This window comes from Haplochromis burtoni, unplaced genomic scaffold (assembly GCF_018398535.1).
Source record: "Haplochromis burtoni strain Fernald_Lab_line unplaced genomic scaffold, NCSU_Asbu1 Contig_264, whole genome shotgun sequence".
Taxonomy (NCBI): Eukaryota; Metazoa; Chordata; class Actinopteri; order Cichliformes; family Cichlidae; genus Haplochromis; species Haplochromis burtoni.
In genome coordinates, this window is record NW_024582625.1 from 588298 (window position 1) to 610997 (window position 22700).

The window sequence follows — 22700 nt, forward strand, 5'->3', positions numbered from 1 at the left end:
GAATTCCATTCTGAAATGCCTTCAGCACCCCACTGACTCAGGTAGACCCAGGCGGAATGTGAATGAGTCTGATGTCCCAGTATGTATTTCACTCTGGAGAATAAAAAGAACCCTGAACAGATGTTATTGGTTGCCCTAGATGTATTTTTCAGTGACGGTGACATTTTATACAGGTAAATACATACTGCACTATAATCAGTGTTGGGGGGTAACGGAATACATGTACCGCCGTTACGTATTTAAAATACAAAATATGAGTAACTCTATTCTGTTACAGTTACCGTTTAAAAAGGTGGTATTCAGAATACAGTTACTTTGGAATACGTAACGGAATACGTTACAAAATACATTTTGGGGCATGTATTCTGTAATGTGTAGTGCAATACATTTTAAAAGTAACCTTCCCAACACTGATTATAATATAAATGTAAAAAAAAAAAAAGTGGGGCTGTGGTTCATGGCCAGCCATCTCCACTTTGGTCTTAAGGACATCAAGTTCCAGAAGTTTTGTACTTTCTTCAGGTGCAGCTCGGCAAACCTGAACTACGCTACCACCTTCTTTTAATCGGGAAGCGGCCTTCTCTTGGCAACACTTCAAAACAAGCCATAGTTGTCCAGTGCAAATGGCACTTTTCTGAACTTTAACATTTGATGTTTTGATTGCTGCTTACAGAGTCTGACATGTAGTTCTTTTTTGCAGTTTCTCTGAGCATCCTCAGTCTTGCTTTCTGATGAATTTGCTGGGATGTCCACTCTGGGAAGATTGACACCCGTCTTGAATGTTTTCCGCTAGTGAACAGTCTTTCTCACTGTAGAATGATGGACTTCAGATAGCTTGGAAATGGTCTCATAGCCCTTCCCAGTTTGATTAGAGGCAATAGTTGCTCCTTTAAGGTCATTGCTTTCCATTCCCTTTCCTTCCTTGGATTATGTTTGTAAATCTAAAAGCTCCAGACCAACAAACGGTCAGAACTGCTTTTCTAGAGGTGCCCACACTTAAGGACAATCAAGTGCACTTTATCATAAGCACCAGGCTGCCAACCCTTTTTTTTTTTTTTTTACGGAAGCAGTAAGGGTGTACTAATTTTTCACACACTTCTTCTGCATGTTGGCTTAATTTTTATTAAATAATTGCACAGTGTAATATGCCATGTGTTGCTTACCAAATTTTAAGACCTACTATGCTGCTATGGACCAGGTGATTTTTATGATGCCCTGATATGTAAAACCTTAGAACTGACAGATGGTGTGCTATTATACAATAGTATACAATATACATTCAGCATACAATACACATGTCGGTACATTTGGTGTGCTTTCTTTTTAATAAAATATAGGAAAATCTTGCTGTGATCATTTCAGTTGTTTTAATGTTGATATTAAAAAAAATAAGTTCTACTTGCTGAGAAATAATAGAGGTAAAATAAATATAAACATATATTATATTATAGTAGATTATTATAAAAATATATATATTATTATTATATATATATTTATTTTGTCTTTTTCATTTCTGTTTTAATCATATGACTACTGCATAACCACTTTCTCCATCTGTTTGTGTGCATATGCTGTTACACACACTTGGAGTATGCGTTGCCATTATTGATTGCTTAACCACAGAGGTGACACCAGGGAAGGATGGTCCATCTTTTTTTAATGACAAGAATTTATAGGGGGGTATAGCAGACACAACATTTTATCAAGAATACTCAAGGTGAATGATAAGTGACATTAAGGCCTGACATAGAAAAGTGGATTTTTTTTTTTTATCACATACCACAAAGATCAAAACAATGTAAAAAAGAAAAGAAATAAATAATAAAGAAGAAATATGGTCCTCTGGAGTAATTACCACACGACTACGGTGTATACTTCACTGTAAGATCATTTCTTTTTGTGTCATTCCAGGATAAACTGAATATACATACCGACTCATCAGTTTTGCTAATGCTATGCTTGGATAGTGACCCTATCATTTATTTGGTGTTTTTCTTCACAGAGGAATTTGGTGATGTACATTACTGTTTGTAGTAAAGCCCATCTACAGCATCACTCATGAGAAACAAAATCATAACGTGGCTTTAAAGAGTGTCAAAAGGAGGAAAGAGAAACAGTACGACAGAAAACAGAAGGTGAACAGGTCAGGAAGCGGAGAAGGATAAATCATTTTTGGAATACACAGTTATAATTATCAGATATGCACATAAGGACCACCCTGAATTTTAGATAAATACAGCATACAATACACACAATACTGTTGGTACATTTGATCACAATAGTAGACACATAATAAATGCAGACACAGAGCAACAATGAGATCCACTACTAAGATCACATTTCATCCAATTTATAAACTTTTAGAAGTGCTTAGATAATAATTATTTTCATCAAGGGTGCAACTGTAACAGAAACATGCCTCAAATATCCATAACAGTGGCATCACAACACGCTTTGTATTGTGGTCATTGTAACTACACACCCCAAAGCCATGACTGCAGTCTAATCAAAATAGCAATATTATAATGCTCAAATTATTTTTCATTGTTCAAAAACAACATATTCTCCAGTTATGACACCTAAAAAGCTAAAGTACTCAGAGAAAAAAAAACTACGAAAATAAGTTACCGTAGTAACAAATAAGGTACTTATTATGGCACTGTAGGTGCCGTAAGAGTTTGCTGGATTTTACCGTTGTATTAGAAGTAAAGCAGCCTCTGTGTGCACTTCAATTGACAGCTGGGATGGGGTAGGCTGGATCAATCCAAGGGAGCGGATATTAACACATGTCTCTTCAGATTTGAAGCAATGTTGCTGTTGTCCATATGCTTCCAGGTCACTTTCTCCATACTGACACTTACGTTTGTAATGTTGATCGGCGCCAAAAATAAGTTTATACGACAAAAAAAAGGCAGAGTGTTTTTTAAACAAGAGGAAACAACACAGTCAAACTACTCAGTAATAAATGTAGCTACAACAGCGAGGCAGCTTGCTACTGTTCTTTTTCTCTCTTTTTTTGTACTGCTCTTGTCGAAAGCAAAGTGAAAACCTTTTACATGGTGCAAACACTGAGCGAGTCTGACCTTTAGACTGTGTGTGAGTGCATGTATGTATGTGCAGTGAGTCTCTGTTCTCCTCAGGTGTCCAAGGTGTGCCTGGGAGCTCTGTGGGAGTTCTCTCCTCCCTTTCCTTTCACTCTCTTCTCACCAGCCAGAGGAACATACTTTTTTTTAGTCTTTTTACGTTTCTTATCAGAGCACCACACTCTCTCACAGTACTCTTCCACTTTTTGAGCATCCCCATAGCCAATCAGCTGGAGGAATTCCTTGTACCACAGCCTGGAGTGGGAGCCTGATGCCAGGGATGGTGCCAGAGATTTGGGGCTGATGCTGGGGCGTGGTGGGGGACCCATGGAAGAGTGACACAAAGCCGCTGCTTTTGCCCCATCTCCATCATTGGCCATGTGGATTGCTGATTCCACCTTCTCTCCTCTGAGCACATGTAGAGTGATACGTAGCAATGTGTGCACATATCCGTGTTCCACCGTCTGACATACGTACACACCAGCATCTGAACCTCTTACACGTAAGAACAGCAGCCCATGTGAGGTCACAACAACTCGTTCATCACCTTGAACCTACATGAAGCAAGAGATAAAACAACTTTTTATGCCACTGATGTCATTTTATGAATTAGGTTGACAGAATGTTAGTATTTTAATAATATGCCTAACTCAGTGACTTTTTAAAAAGATTTTTAGGAATATAACCTTTCTGACTTTCTCTACACTACTGAATTAGATGGAATGTAAGATATACGCATTTAAATCTGTAACAATCTATGAACCTTGTCATCTAAGTAAATGTGACAACTTGTTCATCACAATAACATACTTAATACAAGTATGTTCGTTGTATTTTAAACATGCATCAGACCTACCTGATGGTTCTCCCCTCCTTTCTGGAAGAACCAAAGGACCTTGGCTTGAAGTGATCGCGGGACACATTCCAATAAAGTGCTATTGCTCTCCACCCCGTACACCAGCCTGTCTTTAGCTCTGTGCCATTTTTCATCTACACACCAATACGCACACATCATAAAACATAGTGAGGCAAGAAAAATGACATTGAGCTGCTTTGACCTTTCATTAGTTGGTAAATGTACATTGAATTGTTCATTGTTCTTTTGCTATAGCACAAGTGCACCAATCACATAGTTTTTTTTAAAAACGGTTTTTGCAACATGTAACCATATTTGTCTGACAACATTTTTAATATTCTAGTAAATACAGGCAAGTGGCCATGCACACCCACACAAACATGCACATCCCACAGTTCTTTTATACACTAACCATCAATTTGCAGCCCATTGCACAGCTGGACAGCGTTGCCATGGCGCACATCCTGCCGCCTGAATCGTCGGCTAAAAAGTGAGAGAGAAGCAAAAAGAGAGTAATTTTGAACATGTGATGAAAGTGCAAGCGATGGGTGAAAAGAAAGACAGAGAGAACGTGAGCGTGGGGAAAAGAGAGCAGGAAAGATGGAAAGAGGAAGAGGGTGATCAAGTGCATACTGATTGGCATTACATAACATCTGGCTGGCATGTCTCTCAGTGTCTGTGATAATGACTTGGGAAACCAGCTTCACAGCATTGTGACTTTCAGTGCAAGATCCTGAAATGGAACCCGAGGGGGTGTCTACTATTAAAGGTGCAAACAGATGATAGCTCTTGCAGACATTTGCGATAAAAAGAAAATGACTCCTGTACTGAAGGGTGTGTATATATGCTGTTACCTCCTGCTGGGGTAGACTCCAGCAGGGTAGTATCTGGAGCAGGTGATACCATCCCAGGCACAGTAGGGATCTCTGGCCAGACAACAGTCAGCACATTCTGAACCATAGAGGTCACACTGATGCAGTCTGACCTGAGCCAAACCCACTTCTGACCCAACATACAGCTGTTGCTGTGAACCAAAAAAATGTGGCCCATTAGAATTGATTTGCAGGCTAATTAAAATGAGACTTTGCATATACATTATGTCTTTTCCTCAACCGGCAGATCTACTTAACAACGCACAGGCAATCATGCAGATCATGTCAATACAGTGTTATGCATACTGTCACAATGTTATCATCTTGTGGCTAAACAGGAGAACTGCAGAGCTGCATTAGTAACACAAATGACTATTCAGATTATTGTCTTACCCTTTTAGGTGATATTAGGATCTCTCTCACTGGTGTTTTTACCTGCAAAAAAGGGAAAAACTTTACTGTTATTTAAGAATAAAGCTGAATAAGTGGTTGGTTCATTGTATGCTATTAAAAACCATAGCTGAAAGCCTCTTGTCATTCTTCTGTCCATACCAAATCAGCTCTTAATGAAAACAGCAGCAACCACTTCTTGTTGAGTAATTTTCAGATGTAACTGATCTTAGTAGAGAAGAGCTAATGTATTCATGTTATAATGAAGATCTCTCAGCTGTCAGGTTGAACAATCACACTTGTACTCTTCTGATGATCGAAAGCAAGAAAATCAGCAAATCATTATCCTCTCGTGGTGTCGCTGCAGCAACTGAATTATGGTGTGGACGTATTATAATGCAGAATTCACTTGGGAACAAAGTCTACTTTGCTTTCACATTCTGGAGCAAAAAAATATGGTACCCTGAAAACTTCTAGCTCTTCCAGCAGCACCTCCTCCATAGTATCTGTGTCTTTGTTGTAGATGGTGATAAATTTAAACACCACTGAGTCATCTAACAGAAGGAGAGATAAACATTATACTTCTGCAAACAAAAGCAAACAAAAAAGTTATGTGTGAAATGGTAAGAAAATGTTGTTTTAAAACTATTTATGCAACGACTTTGTATTTGTTTTTACAGAACACCTATTAAATTTCTTTGGTGTCTTTTTTGATGAAATACTCATTACTTGCACATTTTGCATGAATTTATGCAGTCCAGTACAGTGCCTATACCTGTGCCAATGTAAAGAACGTGGTAGTGTCCATCTTGGGCTTGGACTCTGTCAACTGCAATCTGGGTCAACTTTCTTCTGCCTGGTTCTGTCTGTAATAGGACTGGTCTATGATGTTGCGGAAGGACTGGATTATACATCACTGGGTGAGAACGCAAAAAACGCAGGACCTCATCGGGGAACTCCTTAGAGCTGGAGAAGCCACCACCGTTCACTTTACTGGCACACTGTGATGTGAGCAAATAGAGAAGAGGATGGGACAAAGATAAGCAAAGACTATTTATTGCTTCTTCACTGCATAAGTTGAAAAGAAAAAAGCTGACACGCATTAGTCATGCTCAAACTGCCCTGGCATGACCTGCTAAGGTAGCCACAACAGTGCTGACATTCACTGACACTGCTCTGCATTCTTTCAGCACTCTGTATTTTAAAGGACATCCGCTCTGAACACAGACTGGATGTATAGGAGAATAGGAGAGTGCCTTCGATAAACAATGCTGGTGAAACTGTTAATTAAATCACATAAATGCGATTTATTTCAAATTTGGGTCTCACAGATCCAGGTCGAGGATAGGGGACTCTGTCCTCATAAGGTGTCCAGTGATGCTCAGGTCTCTCTCTGAAGGCGAAAGGCCCATTGAAGGCTGCTCTGATGTCATCCATGTGATAGACACAGACTGCATAACCTTTAAACACCGTACTACAAAGAAAGGGTTCATCAGTAAATTTGATAGAGAGCGAAATTTTTTAATGAAATGCTGACATCTCATTTCTCACCTTGTTGTGCTAAAGAGGCAAAAGACTTCTGGGTTTTTCTCATCCTTGTTGTTGAGCACAAACACGTCCTCTGAAACACAAAATGTATAATTTAGATTTAGTGTGTATATTGTTGAGCACACATGAAGCTGACATTTTTTTTGTCTCTTATCATTGCCATTCTGAGTATGTTAGCATGCTGGCATTGAAATTTAGTTCAAAGTTTTAGAGAAAGGTTTTTTTTTCATGCAGATGGTTAGATGTGTCTTTAATGCATCTTTGACATCTCCAGTAAAGCAGTGGGAGTTGTTCATTTATTCTCATGATGTCTCATTAATCACATTTTTCCCTCTAAATGGGATGGTTTGTGTGGCAAAGGCAGCAGTAATGAATGAGACATTGACACAAGATGTGATGAACATCTGAAACTTGTAAATGTGGATGGGTGCGATATAAAAAGAAGAAGAAGAAAAAAGCAATCATTAGATAACGTGGCTTGTAAGGCTTTGTTGTTTCTTTACCGAGCTCATCAAAGTGCGTATCGATGCCATTGGGTCCAGCCACAGAGCAGATCAGACGAGTTTTCAGGAAGGAGGTCCATCTGTTCACCAGCATCCTCTGTCCTCCTTGGTCATTCTGAGAGATAAAGGCATGTATAGGTTTTAATGTCACGGTCAGTATAAACATTTTGGTTGGATTTTGTTTCTGTAGTGTTCTCACCGCACAGACCCGTCCAATACGGGAATAAACGGCCTTGGTCACACCTTCGGCATCCATCTCTCGCTCAGTGAAGAAGAAGTAAACTTTATCATCACCTCTGTCATCATTGTCAGGTATAACTGCAGACCCAACAAATTTGGGTTCTGTAGGAAGAAGAATTAGTTGCATACAATGAAACATAAAAAAAAAGTGTTATATGAACATTTTTTTAGGAAAATAAATGTGAATATATGATTTATTAAGAAAACATATAATAAATATGAAAAAATCTCAAAGCTAGTACTAATTAGCACAGTTACACTGATCAGCCACAACATTAAAACCCCTCCCACACCATAAAAATGACTTCAGTGCACCTCCCCAGGAAAAGTGTCTAACAATACAACAAAGAGTGCATGCCCCTAAACTCTGGAGGTCCAACTGAGATTGAGTACCTGTGGCACATGCCGGCGCAAGTCAGATCAAGAGGCCCTACCACACAAACTAGTGGACCCAGTGCATTTGCTGCAAATGCTCATGAGCCAAAACCACAGGACACCCAGGCAGCTGGTTTTGATGTTGTGGCTAATCAGTGTATATTGACTTTAATTATGTAGTGTAAATCATGAGCATCTTTTTTAACATGATTACAAGCCTTGAAGCTATGTTTGAGAAGAAACATGTGTGCCAGATAGTTAACATCACATTCGACACGAGTAGGAGGTCACAGTTTGCACTGCCACGCCATATGGACATATTTGCCCTTCGCATTAATAAGGACATGTTATTACAATCCTGTAATGTACACCAACCATTTAGCTGGGATCTGTCGTTCCTTTCTGTGCGTGTGTAGCTCTGGTTGTTAAGTCGACACAAAGCACCATCGTTCTCCCAGTAGTCAGTGTAGAGGCCAATATAAAGCTCTCCTCCTAATGTACACATGGACAGACACAAAGTAACAACAGTGCTATTAAAAAAATAACAGCAGTTTCTTTTAATGTGATTAAAACTATACAAAGTATAATTATTTATTTAAATAAATTAAAAAAAAAGACCACAAGGTGGCAGTGTTTACTGGCCAGAGGAGATTTACATGCTTTACCATGGAACTAAAATGAAAACATGGTCATTTCACAACTGAGCCTTTATCTTTTAACCTCAGATGAGGAGGTGTTGAGTGGTAAGTTGAGCAGTTCTTACTGGATAACGCTGATGTGCAGGGACTGTTGGGGTCATATGGACTTCGTCCTCTGCCACTTGTAATGCTCTCTTCTTCAAGAGCAAACAGTCTGTCCTGAGGAAAACATGCAAACACTTTGATATATGTGTAGTTATTTTCACAGGGATTCACAAAACAGGGCCACAAACACACACTAAAGAGTTACTCCTGCCCAAAGGCTTTGACAGCACCTAAGCAAATCCCTTAAGCTGATGTGTAGAGGAATAAATCGAAAAGAACTGCAGAAAGGAAAGATCAGAAAATGATGGATTAGAATGAGGGAGGAAGATAGATGAGACAACAAGAGATGGATGACCAAATGGAGGACTTTTGTCTGGATGGGTATAACCAGCTATTCTCTACTCTTATTTCATAATGAGATCACCACTTTTACCGTTCAGATGCTAACAGCTGAAGTATGCACACACAAACAGACCCACACATGCTTACAAATACAGATCTGAACTCCCTATAAAACCACAGCTCATATGCTGTTGGCCACCAGTGATTTTAACAGTCAATGGCAGTCCAGGGGAGATGTCATATACTGCAGTGATTTATGTGCAGCCACAGAACCCTGCTGTGAGGTGACTACCGCCCTACGCATGACTGTAACAGAAGCCAGTTCTGGGGTTAAACTCATTCATCATAAGAAGTGGCCTATCAAAACTAAATGGAAAATAGCAAAAATACATCTAATCAATATTACTTCCAGTCTGTACTCTGGTATGTAATTTGTGCTTTTATTGAAACATCTAAGCCACCTGATATTCAGTTGATTGGCCATTGGTTGGCATAATCGATTTCAATAGTATCTATTAATCTTGGTTTTCCTAGTGTATACGTTAATAAGATCAAAATTAAAGGTAACTAAAGACTAAATACAATCTCAAGTACTACATGCATGATTTCGGGAGGCAATTTGGCATGTAAGTTTTCTGTACTTACATAAATCAGCCATATCTGAGTTGTGTGCTCAGCTATGAGCATTCCAATGACCTGAGTGATGACTGAGTGTGGTTCCTGCCTGGAAGCTATCCCTGGCTTGGTTGACCTACTGGACAAGTGCTGGAATGCAGGGCGGAAACCTTATTCCTTCTGCTCACTAAATTTATAAGCAGAGAGGGTCCACATGGACGCTCACATGCACAAAGCCTTATGCTGTCCAAAACCAAAGCTTTACATCTACAGCAGCATGTGCAGTGTTTTTACAGCAGAGCAGACCCAGGGCTGAAACTTTATCAAAACACTTCATGTTCATATCCATCATAAGGGGTAGGATTAAGAGTAAAGAACCTGGGATTAGTTGCTCATTTTGATGCCAGTACCTCGTGTGAAATCCACCATTAACCAATCCAACATCTTTTTTTAGTATAAATATTGAAAGTGAATAATTAGAATGATGTAACAGAACTAAAGATCATAATTCACAATTCTGTTTGACTTTGAAGTGTCTTTTTTAAACTTTTGGTTCCTAAAATGATTGGTTTTTTTTTTTTCTGTATCTTTTACCGTTTGACCTGAGTTTGTCTTTTATGTTTGGTGTGATTGTACAGCACTTTGGTCAGCCCTAGTGGTATGGTATGGTATTGTATGGTTCTTTCTTCTGGGCTCACCTGCCATGTATGCCCAACTCTGACCGCAGCACAGATAGGGTTGAAGGCTCCTGTTCCACAGGCCAACAGATGGGTCTGGTTGTACTGTTGTAAGACCTTTATGTAGTTTGCACACTCTTGCTGTTGGAGGAATTACAAGGATGAAGGTAAAGTCGGTAGGGAGTTGTTCTTTTACATTGGGACCAAACAGTGAAAAATGGGCAATGGAAACATGCCAGGGTGTTACTGGATCATTAATAATATTGATAAAGCATGTTCAGGTTCATAATCATATACATATCAGGCCAATAAATATTCAGCTGGTCATTAGTGCTTACTGTTAACAATAATAATAACAACAAGTTATAGCAAAGAACATAACCATCTGTATATGTATATCATATTTTATTGCAGAAGCCTTACCTTTTCCCTCCCTTTCATGAGACATTCCTCCACCTGATAGTCTGTACTGGCCCACTGGATCTGAAACACAGCACAATTGTCCCCCCACATTTACTCTTTGCACTCTTTAAAGGGCGACCGTGGCTCAGGGGGTTGGGAATCGCATCTGTAACAGGAAGGTCGCCGGTTCGATCCCCGGGCTCTCTGTCCTGGTTGTTGTGTCCTTGGGCAAGACACTTTACCCTACTTGCTTACTGGTGTTGGCCAGAGGGGCCGATGGTGCGATATGGCAGCCTTGCTTCTGTCAGTCTGCCCCAGGGCAGCTGTGGCTACAACTGTAGCTTGCCTCCACCAGTGTATGAATGTGAGAGTGAATGAATAGTGGTATTGTAAAGCGCTTTGGGTGCCTAGAAAAGCGCTATATAAATCCAATCCATTATTATTAAATATCACACAAAAGAATTGTTATGGACACTGATGTGTCTTTTCCTGTCTTCTGTCAACGATTGATGTATCTGAGTGTGTTCTTTTTCCCTGTGTCTTCAGTTTCTCTCCCGTTTTCTCATTTCTCGGTTTGCACATCTTAAATTTGCTTCTTCTCTCTCTACCCTCATCTTAGTCCCTCCCACATGACATATAAGAAAAGAAGAAAGCAAGGAAGATCAATCGTGAAAGAGGAGTTGGAAAAGCAAGCATTTCATGCTTCAAAGCTATAATTTTAAACCACTTTGCAATTAAACCCTGCATGTGGTACATCTGCAACATATGTCCATTGTTTTGTAATAACCCCCCACTATATTTTATGATGTCTTCATGAGCATAACTGTTTCCATGACAACATATATATATATATATATATATATATTTGCTTTTAATTTTAGGAGACTGTAAGAGAAATGTGGTAAGAATGTCAAAAAATATCTTTCTTTTTCATTATTACGCCTAGAATTCATGAAGAGTCGAAACTTTGATTATGCACTTGATCATATATCATAACCAGTGACTTCTCTCCTGCTTTTACCATGATTTATATATTTAACGTCTAGACTCTGTCATACATTGCGGGTGAAAGGGATACACCTGTTCACCATCCCTGCTCATAGCTCCGCCAGCAAGACTGGAACCGGGTCTTTGTTGTTACTTAATACGCTTTTTTCATCTCCTTTGTTGTCCGTCCACCTGTCTGAGACTGAAATCAATTTCAGCACACCATGCTGAAAGATGTCTTAATTCCTAAAATGCATCTGGAGTCCAGAGCAGAGAGCAATCTTGCTAGAAGGGAAAAAAATCAAAGATGAAAAGGTGTACTCTCTGTAGAAATGTTTTCACCCTCATTGTAAAAAAGAGGCATGACACATGGCTTGAATATACAAACCAAGGTGGGAGGAGAAGTTTTGAAACAACTATTCAAGTGCTATTTATATTCATTTGTTGATTAAGCATTTGTGATGATCCACTGCATGTTTAAACTTTATGAAGCTTATGTGTAAGTTCAATAAGGAAGAGCTGTAATCACTCATGTGCCTGCTTTGCTGGGTGTTCGGCTGCTTTTCTTTTTACCTGTCTACCGTTTTCCCACACTGTCAGTCTTACAACTGACATCGTTACTCTAGTCCATGGGGTGGCTGTAGCTCAGGTGGCAGAGCAGGTCAGCCACTAATCAGAAGGTCGGTGGTTCGGTCCCAGGCTGCCTCCTGGCTGCATGCCAAATATTCTTGGGCAAGATACTAACCCCATGTTTGCCTACTGGTGGTGGTCAGAGGGCCCGGTGGCGCCAGTGTCCGGCAGCCTCGCCTCTGTCAGTGCGCCCCAGGGCAGCTGTGGCTACAATGTAGCTTGCCATTGCCAGTGTGTGAATGGGTGAATGACTGTAAAATGCTTTGGGATCCTTAGGGACTGAGTAAAGCGCTATACAAATGCAGGCCATTTACCATTCATCTTCTCACCTGCCTGCTTTGAGCCAGCCATGGTTTAAATCTGTGCTCTCCATCGTTCTCAGACTGTCTTTTGCGCAGCCCACCTCCTCCCCACCTCCACCTCAGACACTTCAGCCAGAACACTATTCAAGCCTGAGTCTTCGTCTTCACCACCACCAGCGTCTAGACTTCAGGGGTCCTGTTCTAAATCCTATCACAGCTGGGATTCCATTCTGCCATGATGGGTCATCTGAGTCTAATCGCAAAATACATTCATTTGTCTGTCTCCGTAAATCATGTTCAGTTCTTCCAATTGATCTCTTCTTACTGAGCTTTATATTGTCATATTGTGCCATTCTGTGATTATAATTAAATCTAGCAGAAGTTAAGTTATAACAAAACAATTTATTGATGCCTAAGCATTGCAGTTGTGCCAAACTTCATATTTAATTGACATTGCTTTAAAATAAGGCCCTGAAGCAAGGCTGTCTTGTTATGTTAATTGCCTGTTGTTTCACTTCCTCTCTTCTTTGTCTCCTCTGCTCGCATCTCATCAGACAATGTGAGGTGAGGATGTAAAAACTCAGAAATGAGAAAGGGGAGATGTGTTAGTTGCATCCTGTCTCATTCTTATCGCCGCCTCTGTGATTCTCGAATCGTTTCCAAATGTTCCCAATTAGCCTTTGGCCTTGTCAGGTCTGCTGGTTTGCCTGTTTCTCCCACTCTCCTCTTGTCTTTACAACTTTTAAATAATTGATCTGTTTTTGTGTTCACCCCTTAACCTTACAGTGCCTGTTGTTATGTATCTCTCCAGTAAGTTATAAAAAACGTCCTCTTTATTTATTCATTTCCATATTTAGCTCATCATTTTGAACCCATGCCGGATAAAGAAGCGTTTACATTCATTTTGGCTGGTCTATAGACTTATGGGTCTAAATATCGCAGTTGCTGACAGGAAGGAAAGAAACCAGGCTCACCTCTGCATGGTGTGTGTTAACCTGGTCCAGGCTAAGAGAGAACAGAGCATTCTTGGCACCAACATAAAGCCTCTCGTGGCCCTCATCCAGCAGCATGGTCTGGGGTTGAAGTGACACTCCATGTTTCTGGAACACCCAAGTCCTGTTCAGCTGCCAAAGCTCTATATAGACAATACAAATAAATTGATTACAATAATAAACACAGCACACATTTAGATATACTTTACATGTATGTAGCTTTTTGACTGTAGTGAAAGTCAATTTCAGCCAGACACCCTTCCTCAAGAGATTTCTAACAACTGTAGAAGCCTGTGCCTAAAGTCCAACTGCTCAAGCGGCCAAGGTCATATTGCAACATGTGTTTTTGATTCATACCAACCCCATGAGAATCACAGACAGCAAAGGTTATCTTTCCATCTTATGTCTCCCTTCTCAGTGATACCTATATCTCACTTCAACAGTGGTTATCATCCCTAAATCTGAAAGAAATGACAAATAAGTGATTTCTTAGAAGATGACTCTTTTTAGCTACATCTCGAAAATGCAAAAAAGCTGAAACAATTCAGAAAGTAATCTTTTGTATAACAGAAGGGTCATTTGAGTTGCACTAGGCTATGATTTCTTGTACTGAGAGGAAGCAGTTTTGTCAGACAGGAAAGCGAACTGGCTCCTTATCAGCCATTAGTTTAGATGAGCTGCCACTCCCTGTCAGTTTTACTTTAGGTGATTTGAAATTTTATTCTAAAAAGGAGGCAGTGGACCATCACATGCATGTCATTTTATATAAACATTAACGCACCAGCAAACACAGTTTGCATCACAAATACCACCCATGCACATGCACACCTGAGATTGAGCTTGGCAGGCTGCCCCACCATACCTGCTCTCTGTAATCTTCATGAAAGACTGGGGGAGAGGGATTTAAACTAAGTCCCAGACTTCCAGAGGCATGCACTTCCTCTGGGTTCCACTGGCCTGAAAAACCTTTCATTAACACATGATCGGTTGGGCTAGGTGCCCTCGTAAAGGAAGAAAGGGGATCTGGTGTGTGTTAATGGTGCTTTTGAGACCTTAGGTCAAGCCAACCAGACAAGCTAGAATTTGTGCAAAAAACCCAAAACATTTATTCGTCCTACTTTTCATGAAAATGGTAGTTCATCTTCACACTGTACATCAAACTCCTTTTGAAAGAAGAGAAAAAAAATAATAACCTACTTAATCATATTACTGTACCAGCCTTTGGACTATTTAAAACAATGCTGAGGTGCCTCTACGTGCCAGGGCTGCAGGGGGTAATTGTATGATTTGTTTTTCTAGGCGCTGTATATTTTTAGTGATACTCGATCTCCAAGATAGGAGGAGAGAGTGTTTATCCTATTTTGCAGATCACTCTTGGCAACAGTACTCCACTCCGTGGAAAGTTTTATTTGTTTAAAATAGGATTAGGTATCCACAGAGGAATGGGTGATTGTGTATGTTTTGTTGCTATTAAGATTTCTGCGTTGGAGACAAGTGACAGTTTGTTTGAGTAGAATTAAATCTTTGGTGGTTAGGTGGCAGAGACGGAGAGTGGCAGTGGTGTTCTGCCAAGGCTCAGACATGCTTCCTGTAATTATCTAATCCACACACATACACATACAGACAGCCCCCACCACACATACACGGAATTCTTTCAGTTTTTGTGTCACTCACATGCAGATTTTTTATCTCCTTAATCCCTCTGTGCTAAGCTGGACTGGCATTGAGCACAATCCTCTAACACTGGCTTTCAATCAGCTCTTTCTTTTTTCTTGTGATGTCAAATTTGCAGCTACTCACTTAGATGACTGACTTACAGGGCAATTTAAAATGATGGAATAAACAGTGTGTAAGTCAAACCCATTTTTCGATCTGCTTTTCACTTGTCTATGTCAATAAAGATGAGCTGCAGCTGATTTATATGGACACATGCACATAACAAGGCACTAAGATAGACCTGTAGGAGTCTCTCTCTCTCACACACACATACACAAGAAAAACTGCAAATAAACTTACATTTAATTGTGCAGATTTGTTTGTTACATTGTAGATATATGGTGTTCACCTCTTTTGAACTGGAATGTTTTTACAGTAAGCAATATTCATTTGAAGAAAGAAAAAGAAAAGGAAATGCAAAAATGCAAGTTCTAAAAACCTATAATCACATATAAAAATGTTATAATTACAGTTGAAGTTACAGAAATACAATCAGTGGATCTTCTGATTATACAGATGCACTGAAGGATGTTTCAGAGGAGTGGTTTAAAGATTTCTCCTCTGTTATTATAAGTGCATGCCACCCCACTGGCTGAATAAAGGAATGGGGGGATTTCCACAATTCTCCACACTTCTCTCTTTCTCTCTCTCGCTCTCTCACCATCTGCAGCCAGTGACAGCTCCTTAGCCAACAGCTAAGTAGTTGGAAGGAGGAAGAGGGTGTTTCTCTACCAGCAACTTTGCCAAAGAGACACATGGCCCTACTGTGATCCCACTTCAAATGACAGACACAAAGAAAATGGACTCCCACAAGGCGCACACTTTCATCCGTTGTCTGAGGAGTGCTGATAGATGTTTAAGGAGATTTGATGTGATGAAATCAAAATAAACTTTGTCATCTCTTCTTTATCCATGTATGGAAATACTGTTTTGCTGTATGAGGGGATACAGTATGTGTATGCGTGTGTCTCCAAGTGTGCAGCAGTACTTTAGCAGCATTTCATCTATGGCCACATAAACCAAGGTAACTGCACACAGGAGATCATGGAGAAAAAAAGAACATTCCCCTGGAAACTTAAAAAAACAAATTAAAGTATCTATCATAATTTTGTATATTGCCAAGGACTAAGCACACATTTAACCTAAACTTGAGGTAGACAGGCTCATATTTCCAGCAAAATAAGCTTACGCATATTACACTGAGTAATGGGACTTGTGCAGGAACAGAAACAAAGAGAATTATTGAAGTGAACTGTTAAAGGGTAAAAAAAATGAGAAGGGGGTCTGTTCTCCTGAAAGCCTGAGTGAGACTGCAGAACTCCTGGGGGTGGGGTCAGGAGCAGAAGAACTGTGGTGTTATGCCATTATCGGTATACAGCCTTGTGTTTCTATATTCCCTTGTGTGAGGGGGAATGATGTCACAGAGCAAAATGAAACCCACATGGTGTGTCTGTGGAGGGTGAGACAGAGTGTGCTTCTCTGTAATGACAAGAGTGCAAGTATGTTTCCTGAATAAAGTTATAAATTAAGATAAGACCTAAAAACCACATCAAAAGGCAAGCAGATACATACACCTCATACGTACTTCATCTCTTTGCAAGGTTTGTGAATATATCACTGTGCCGTCTTTGACTGACATGTAATTAAAGCCTGTCCCCATCTGTTACTCCTTCAGTCATATATGAAGTAGGCTATGTGGCCTCTGAGATAAAAATGAAGGACTTACCGGATAACTTGATGTATATCGGCGCTGTATGTTAAAGGACCAGAATGTACAAACTGATTTCAATGTCAATTCCAGCACGGTGAATGCAGTACTGTCCACAAGTCTTTAGCCACACTAGCGATTTATTGAATCATACTGGATATGTGGTGTATATGGAGTTTTTCAAGACTTTTTTCAAGGTTGTGTTGAAAACTTTGCTAAGCTCTCCAACACCACTGGCTGAAATGCATCCCCAAACCATGACAGAGCATCCAATGTGCTTTACAGATAGCTGTGGACACTCACTCTTTTGAACATAATTAGCTGCATATAATTAGCTGGGGACATTAAAAACGCTTTGGATCAATATTGTGTGAAACCATTTATTACAGTTCTCCTCTCTTCTTATTTTCCCCCCAAAAGCTGGCAGAGTGAAATAACAGAGACCTTTCCTGTTATTTACTCTCTTTGATGCACCAGTCTACAACAAACAATATCCACAATGAATCCATCACTTTTGCTATCCTTCATCCTCCTTCCTTGTAATATCATTGCAGCTTAGACTCTACAGAGGCACCATTTTTGTGCTATCTATGCTTCTCTGTTACAAACTTAACTCACCTAGTCTTCATGCTCCCTTCACTGCAAAAAGGTCAGAAAGGATATTAGAGTTTCACCAGCTGCCTTCCCCTCTGGACATCTCATTAATGAACCAGAGAACACATACATAACACAATGGGTGAAAAAAATGATGGTGAGATGTACACACACAAAATGAGAATATGAGAAGGGTGATTGTAGAGGCGACTGGAGAAGGCTGAAAGATGATCCCTTTTCCTGTGCTAGCCTAAAAGGTGTGATTTACGCCACCATTCCCTTCATTTTCTAGCTGTTTGATTTAAGGTCTACAGTATGACTTGTGCTGTGACCGCGATGCAGTGTGGTAAATGCTAATTATAGGCCTCTTCACACACAGAGGCAAGAAACATAATGGGACTCCTCACTTAACACATTATATGTAAGTAGAAAAAACCAGAAGAAAAAATCCCCATTTCTTTTGAGGCAAACACATCTAGAGTCACACTGGTGTTTTCCATCTTAGCCCCAGATGAAAGTCACCCACATATTCATCATTTCAAGATTGTAAAGTACACAGAAAAAGCTTTTTCTTGTCTGGAGTGGCACCTCTAAAATTATAGTTTCAAAGGACATGAGTAATTGCTACCTGTGCTCACAGATGCTTGCACCTCAGCTGCCTCTGCTCAAATCACACAGTTTTACAGTTTCTACTGAAGAAAGGCAATGCTAAGCACAAGCTTTGTATTTCTCAACCAGTGTATTTACTTATCTATATCTACACTGTAACTTTTCTTTAATAAAAAGCATGTTTTGCTCACTCATGTGAAAGAAATAGTAAATGATGAAATTCAGCTCACAAGTTGTTGTTTTTTGTTGTTTTTTTTTAACTTTCTTTCTCTTGAAGTTTCCAATTGGACATAATAAAGAAAGTGCATCTGTTTATTTATATAAGCGGTCATATGCAGTATGATTTTAACCTTGCCAGAACAACTTTTTCCCCTTTATTGACTCGCTGCATTAAAATATTTTTGTTACTAAATGCTTACAGCTTTAGTGAAAATGTGTCCTTGGCAGACGACTGAGGAAATTCCTGGTCAATTTAATTATTTTAAAATGGTCAATATTTTTCTTTCTTTTTTTTACTGTTCTGTGTAGGTATCTATTATGTGGCAGGAGAAAGTGGTGTTTTAGCTTTGCTAAACAAGCAATTTATTGTTCCAATTTGTTCATAAATTAAAAGCACAAGTTTCTGGGTGTGATTTTTTTTCCAGCTGGGTCATTAGAACTATGCAAACTATGAAATCTGCTGCATCAAACTCTCGGCAGCTTAGGCCAAGTATGATGAAAGTGCTGAGGAAGCAGCAAAATACATCTAAGTCTGACCACCTATCTGCAGCCTGTCAACATGCTAGCAGTGCAACAGCTTCATTAGCAGCAAAATTGATGGCTGTCCTAAAGGAAGAGCTCATTTCACTTCACAGTCCTGGAGAGCTGAAAAAACAACCTGCTGCCAAGCATCTTGAATGATGCAAATCCAAACTGCATGGCTCTGTGTCCGAAAATTTCAAAACAAACAGTATCTTTTTATTTTTGTTTTATGGTCAGCATATCTCGCTAATGGGGGCTTTCTGTGCTATAGTCCAAGACTTAGGGGGTTTTATTGGGCAAAAGCCCAAGCAACTGAGATGCATTAACATCTTTATGTTATTTTTAAAGTCTTTTAAATCTTTGCAGCAGAAGATTACGGTCAAACAGCACAGAGTCTGTGTTTGTAACTCGATACACCATATGATTTAGGTAACAGCTCGGAGTTAACTGGATGTGTAAGCACATGAAAGAATGAGTGAATGAGGATTAAAGTGAATTAAATGCATTTAAAGAAGTCTTCACTGGAACAGAAGTCTCGAAAAGAACATTGGGAAAAGATCAAAAAAAGAAATAGTGGATAATTCTGCCATAAAACGTGCAAAGTATGGCTCACATAAAAGCGCAGAGAGATCCATACTGTATGGCAGTAATGCCATCTTTAAAACACATGGTAATGGGCCCAGAGGAATTCAATCTCACAAACTCTGGAAATTTGACCTGTTCATTTATTGAGCTTTCTATTGATCCCACATCATGGATCGGCCCATCTAACCAAAAGCAGAATACAAGTATTTCATTATTGATATTATAATATTTTCTTTCCCATTATTAAACCTTCGCTTAAATAGAAGAGTTTAGTTTTTCTAACCTGCTTTGATACCAAATGTTATGATAATATGGTCATACTTCTAGGAGTAGGTTAGTAAAACCACATCCATCTCTTTCCATCTTCCTGAACTGCATTCAAATTGTCAGTGTGTGAAGAATTTACAGAATTTATTTCGCCTGTACATGTGTCCCTCTTTGTTTATGCATATGTGTGAGTTTAGGGTGTGTGCAAAAAATCACTGACAGAACAGCCCATGAGGCATAAATTAGGACTTAGATGTTTTTCATTCCATAATGATAGGATCCAACTGCAGCCATTTCAAGCTCCCCTGTGCTAGCCAGAGCATGTAGCGAGAGAGAGAGAGAGGAAGAAAGAGTGCTAGGTGGTATGTCAGTGAGTGTCTCAGCTCGCCCCTTGGGCAATTAATGAACCGAAAGTAACAATCATAATTAATACCTACTTTTTGTGACTAAGCACATCGGTGGTGATTTTCTAACATTTGTTTTGGTGCGAACTTTGCCTTACTTTTCATTGTAAGTTATTGTGCTATTGCTGACACATGAGCAAAGACAAGAAAAATAACGCATGCAGTACATATCATAAAACAGCACACCCTCTTACTGATGAACCAGACTTGTCAGCTTTCATAACTGAGTCCAAACACGTATTTTGGAGTTATTGACCATCCAAATTCCACACCTATTTTCAACCATGACTAACAGGCTTATGTGAAATCATCACCTTCTGTTGCTGTAGAGATCAAAGAAACTGTGAGAAAAGGCCAGTGTTTACTCAAGAGTTTTATCTGCAAAGATAAAACCCTCATTATTGTCTAAGAGATACACAAAAATCAGTCTACATACCAGGGCATTGCAAACTCCCACACACACTTTAACCGGCACGTGCACGCACGCACATTCCCGCGCACCAAGAAAAGAAATAAACAACGTTTCCATCACACCACCAGTATAGCATGAGAGAAAGCCACATTTTAGATTCTCAACCACCATGACTGGGGCACCAAAACAAACTACAAGGAGGCTCCTTACATATCAACAGTGGGTGAAAAAAAGGGTGCACTTCCCAAAGTCAAAGCAGAGTTCAGTCTTCCCTGAGCCAACGCTGCGCAGTGCCAGGTTAAAACATAAATCTTCAATAAACATCTCATTACACGGTAATGATAACTAACAGCATCCTGAACTCACGTCCAAAGAATAGCACTTTTTTTAACTTCACTATTTTTTCACAGAGCATTTGATGCATCATTTCATTGCTTATGTATAACTTTATGCATATTTTCTGCAGGAAACTATAATGCTTTAAAACTGTATAAAAACTAACATTAGCTATTAAATTTTTAGTGTAGTCATCAACTATGCTACAGTGACTACTGGCAGAGAGCAGAAGTCTATTAAGTATGGACAATGACTTTGCATTATACCTGTCTCATTTCCAATTTCCAGTTATTAGTCTGTGCAGAAAAATCAAAGTGCGCTGATTAATTTTTGACAGTGTCAAAAAAATCAAATTGTCTCTATATTAATGAAGCACAGGAAGCATTTTAAAGCATGCTATATAAATATTTATTGACAAAATAAATGAAAAGAAACACACATTAGATATTTCTTACCTTTGTTGGAGAGACGTATCCTTGGGTTGATGCTGTGTGCTGTGTGTGTCATGCCCAGCAGAGCAATATACAGCAGCATCAGTGAGAGATACACAGTCCGTATGCACTCTACCATCATCATTGATATACACATTCTACATTTGCCTATTTAGAAGCCATGCAAGTCCAGAGTCTCAACGTAGCCTCCAAGGTCTTAGGAAAAAAGAAATTGCCCACAGGTGTTTGCTCAGCAGCGTTCTGCAAATACTGTTCAGTAAGATACAATCTTTAATATAACAATCCAACAAGAGCTTGCTTGGAGGTAGCAGTCCATTTTCTAATGATCAAAACAATGTGAATTGGCTCAGTGTATCTCTGCAGCTTCTATATAGCCCCTGCTTTCCCCTATAGCAGTCGACTGAAAGCTGCATCCACCCACTACCTCTGTGGACAGGGTAGTGCTTTGGGTATTATCCTTGTTTGGTTTTAGTAACCAGGGAGAAGAGAAGTCCACTTGCCACATTCACGCCGCAGTGCTCACTGTCCTCTGTCCATATGTCAGTCCGTCTGTTTTTTTTTGTCTGTCTGTATGAACAGCTTAGATCCACTCTTTCTGATGTGATGAATGAAAAGAAGGTAGAAAAAAAATCAGATCTATGAATCCCACAAAGGTGTAGATGCTAATTTGTAAAACCTCAGTGTATAAGTCTATCCCAGTAGGAGGGCAGACAGGCAGATCTGGAGCTGGAGCTGGTGTGCTCTGTCTTCAGTCTGTGTTCCTCCTCTTGGGTCCACTGGAGCCAGTCATTCTCTGGACGAGAGCCCAAGCAAAGGATGAGTAGAAGAGGGGAGGAGTGGAGAGCCTCGTGCCTGACGTGCGGTCTCTCTGCACTAGGAAAGAAAGTAAAGCTCCAGCTCCTAACTCTGCTCACGCTCAGTCAGGGACGCTCCAGACCTCAGTTGAAACCTCTGTCAGTCACTTGAGATGGTTTCTACCACAGCTACTGATCTGGGCAGAGGCCACCTGCCACAGTGTGGTGTGTTTGAGTAAAAGCCTGTGTGTGTGGTTAGAAATGGACTGAGTTTGTATCAGATAGAAGGGCTGAAAATTGCCTGCTCCTTCCTCTAAACTGCCTCAGGATCTGTCTTTCCCTCCCAGGCAGCTGGATTAAGTGCAGTGTGTCTCCCAGGCAGACTTCCCCTCCTCTAATGTCACTCTACAGACTACCCCCACTTCTTCTCTACCCTTGCTCGACTCCTCCACTACCTTCATTTGGCTCCTGCCCCTTCTGCATTAATATGGACCACAGCCAAGGTTAACTGGCACTTCTTTTCAT

At 39.9% G+C, this 22700-nt stretch overlaps 1 protein-coding gene across 1 annotated transcript; it reads right to left on the reverse strand.

The window, feature by feature from the left end:
• Positions 1-1640: 1640 nt before the first annotated feature.
• On the reverse strand, positions 1641-22577 carry sema3e (sema domain, immunoglobulin domain (Ig), short basic domain, secreted, (semaphorin) 3E). The gene is made up of 17 exons (XM_005939279.3): positions 21385-22577; positions 13540-13700; positions 10668-10727; positions 10266-10385; positions 8631-8724; positions 8243-8359; positions 7452-7594; positions 7253-7367; positions 6753-6822; positions 6531-6675; positions 5977-6202; positions 5664-5755; positions 5205-5246; positions 4794-4963; positions 4352-4422; positions 3940-4073; positions 1641-3637 (listed from the first exon to the last, which is right to left on the reverse strand). Exons 1-17 carry the CDS (start codon positions 21515-21517, stop codon positions 3137-3139), a joined length of 2394 nt encoding a protein of 797 aa, XP_005939341.1. The 5' UTR covers positions 21518-22577; the 3' UTR covers positions 1641-3136.
• Positions 22578-22700: the final 123 nt, after the last annotated feature.

Coding starts and splice junctions, on each gene's coding strand:
- sema3e (XM_005939279.3), bottom strand. CDS start 21,517: ATGTGTATATCAATGATGATGGTAGAGTGCATACGGACTGTGTATCTC. Junction 8,725..10,265: donor GAGTTGGGCATACATGGCAG/GTGAGCCCAGAA, acceptor TGTTTTCCTCAG/GACAGACTGTTTGCTCTTGA. Junction 3,638..3,939: donor AAGGAGGGGAGAACCATCAG/GTAGGTCTGATG, acceptor TGCTTCATGTAG/GTTCAAGGTGATGAACGAGT.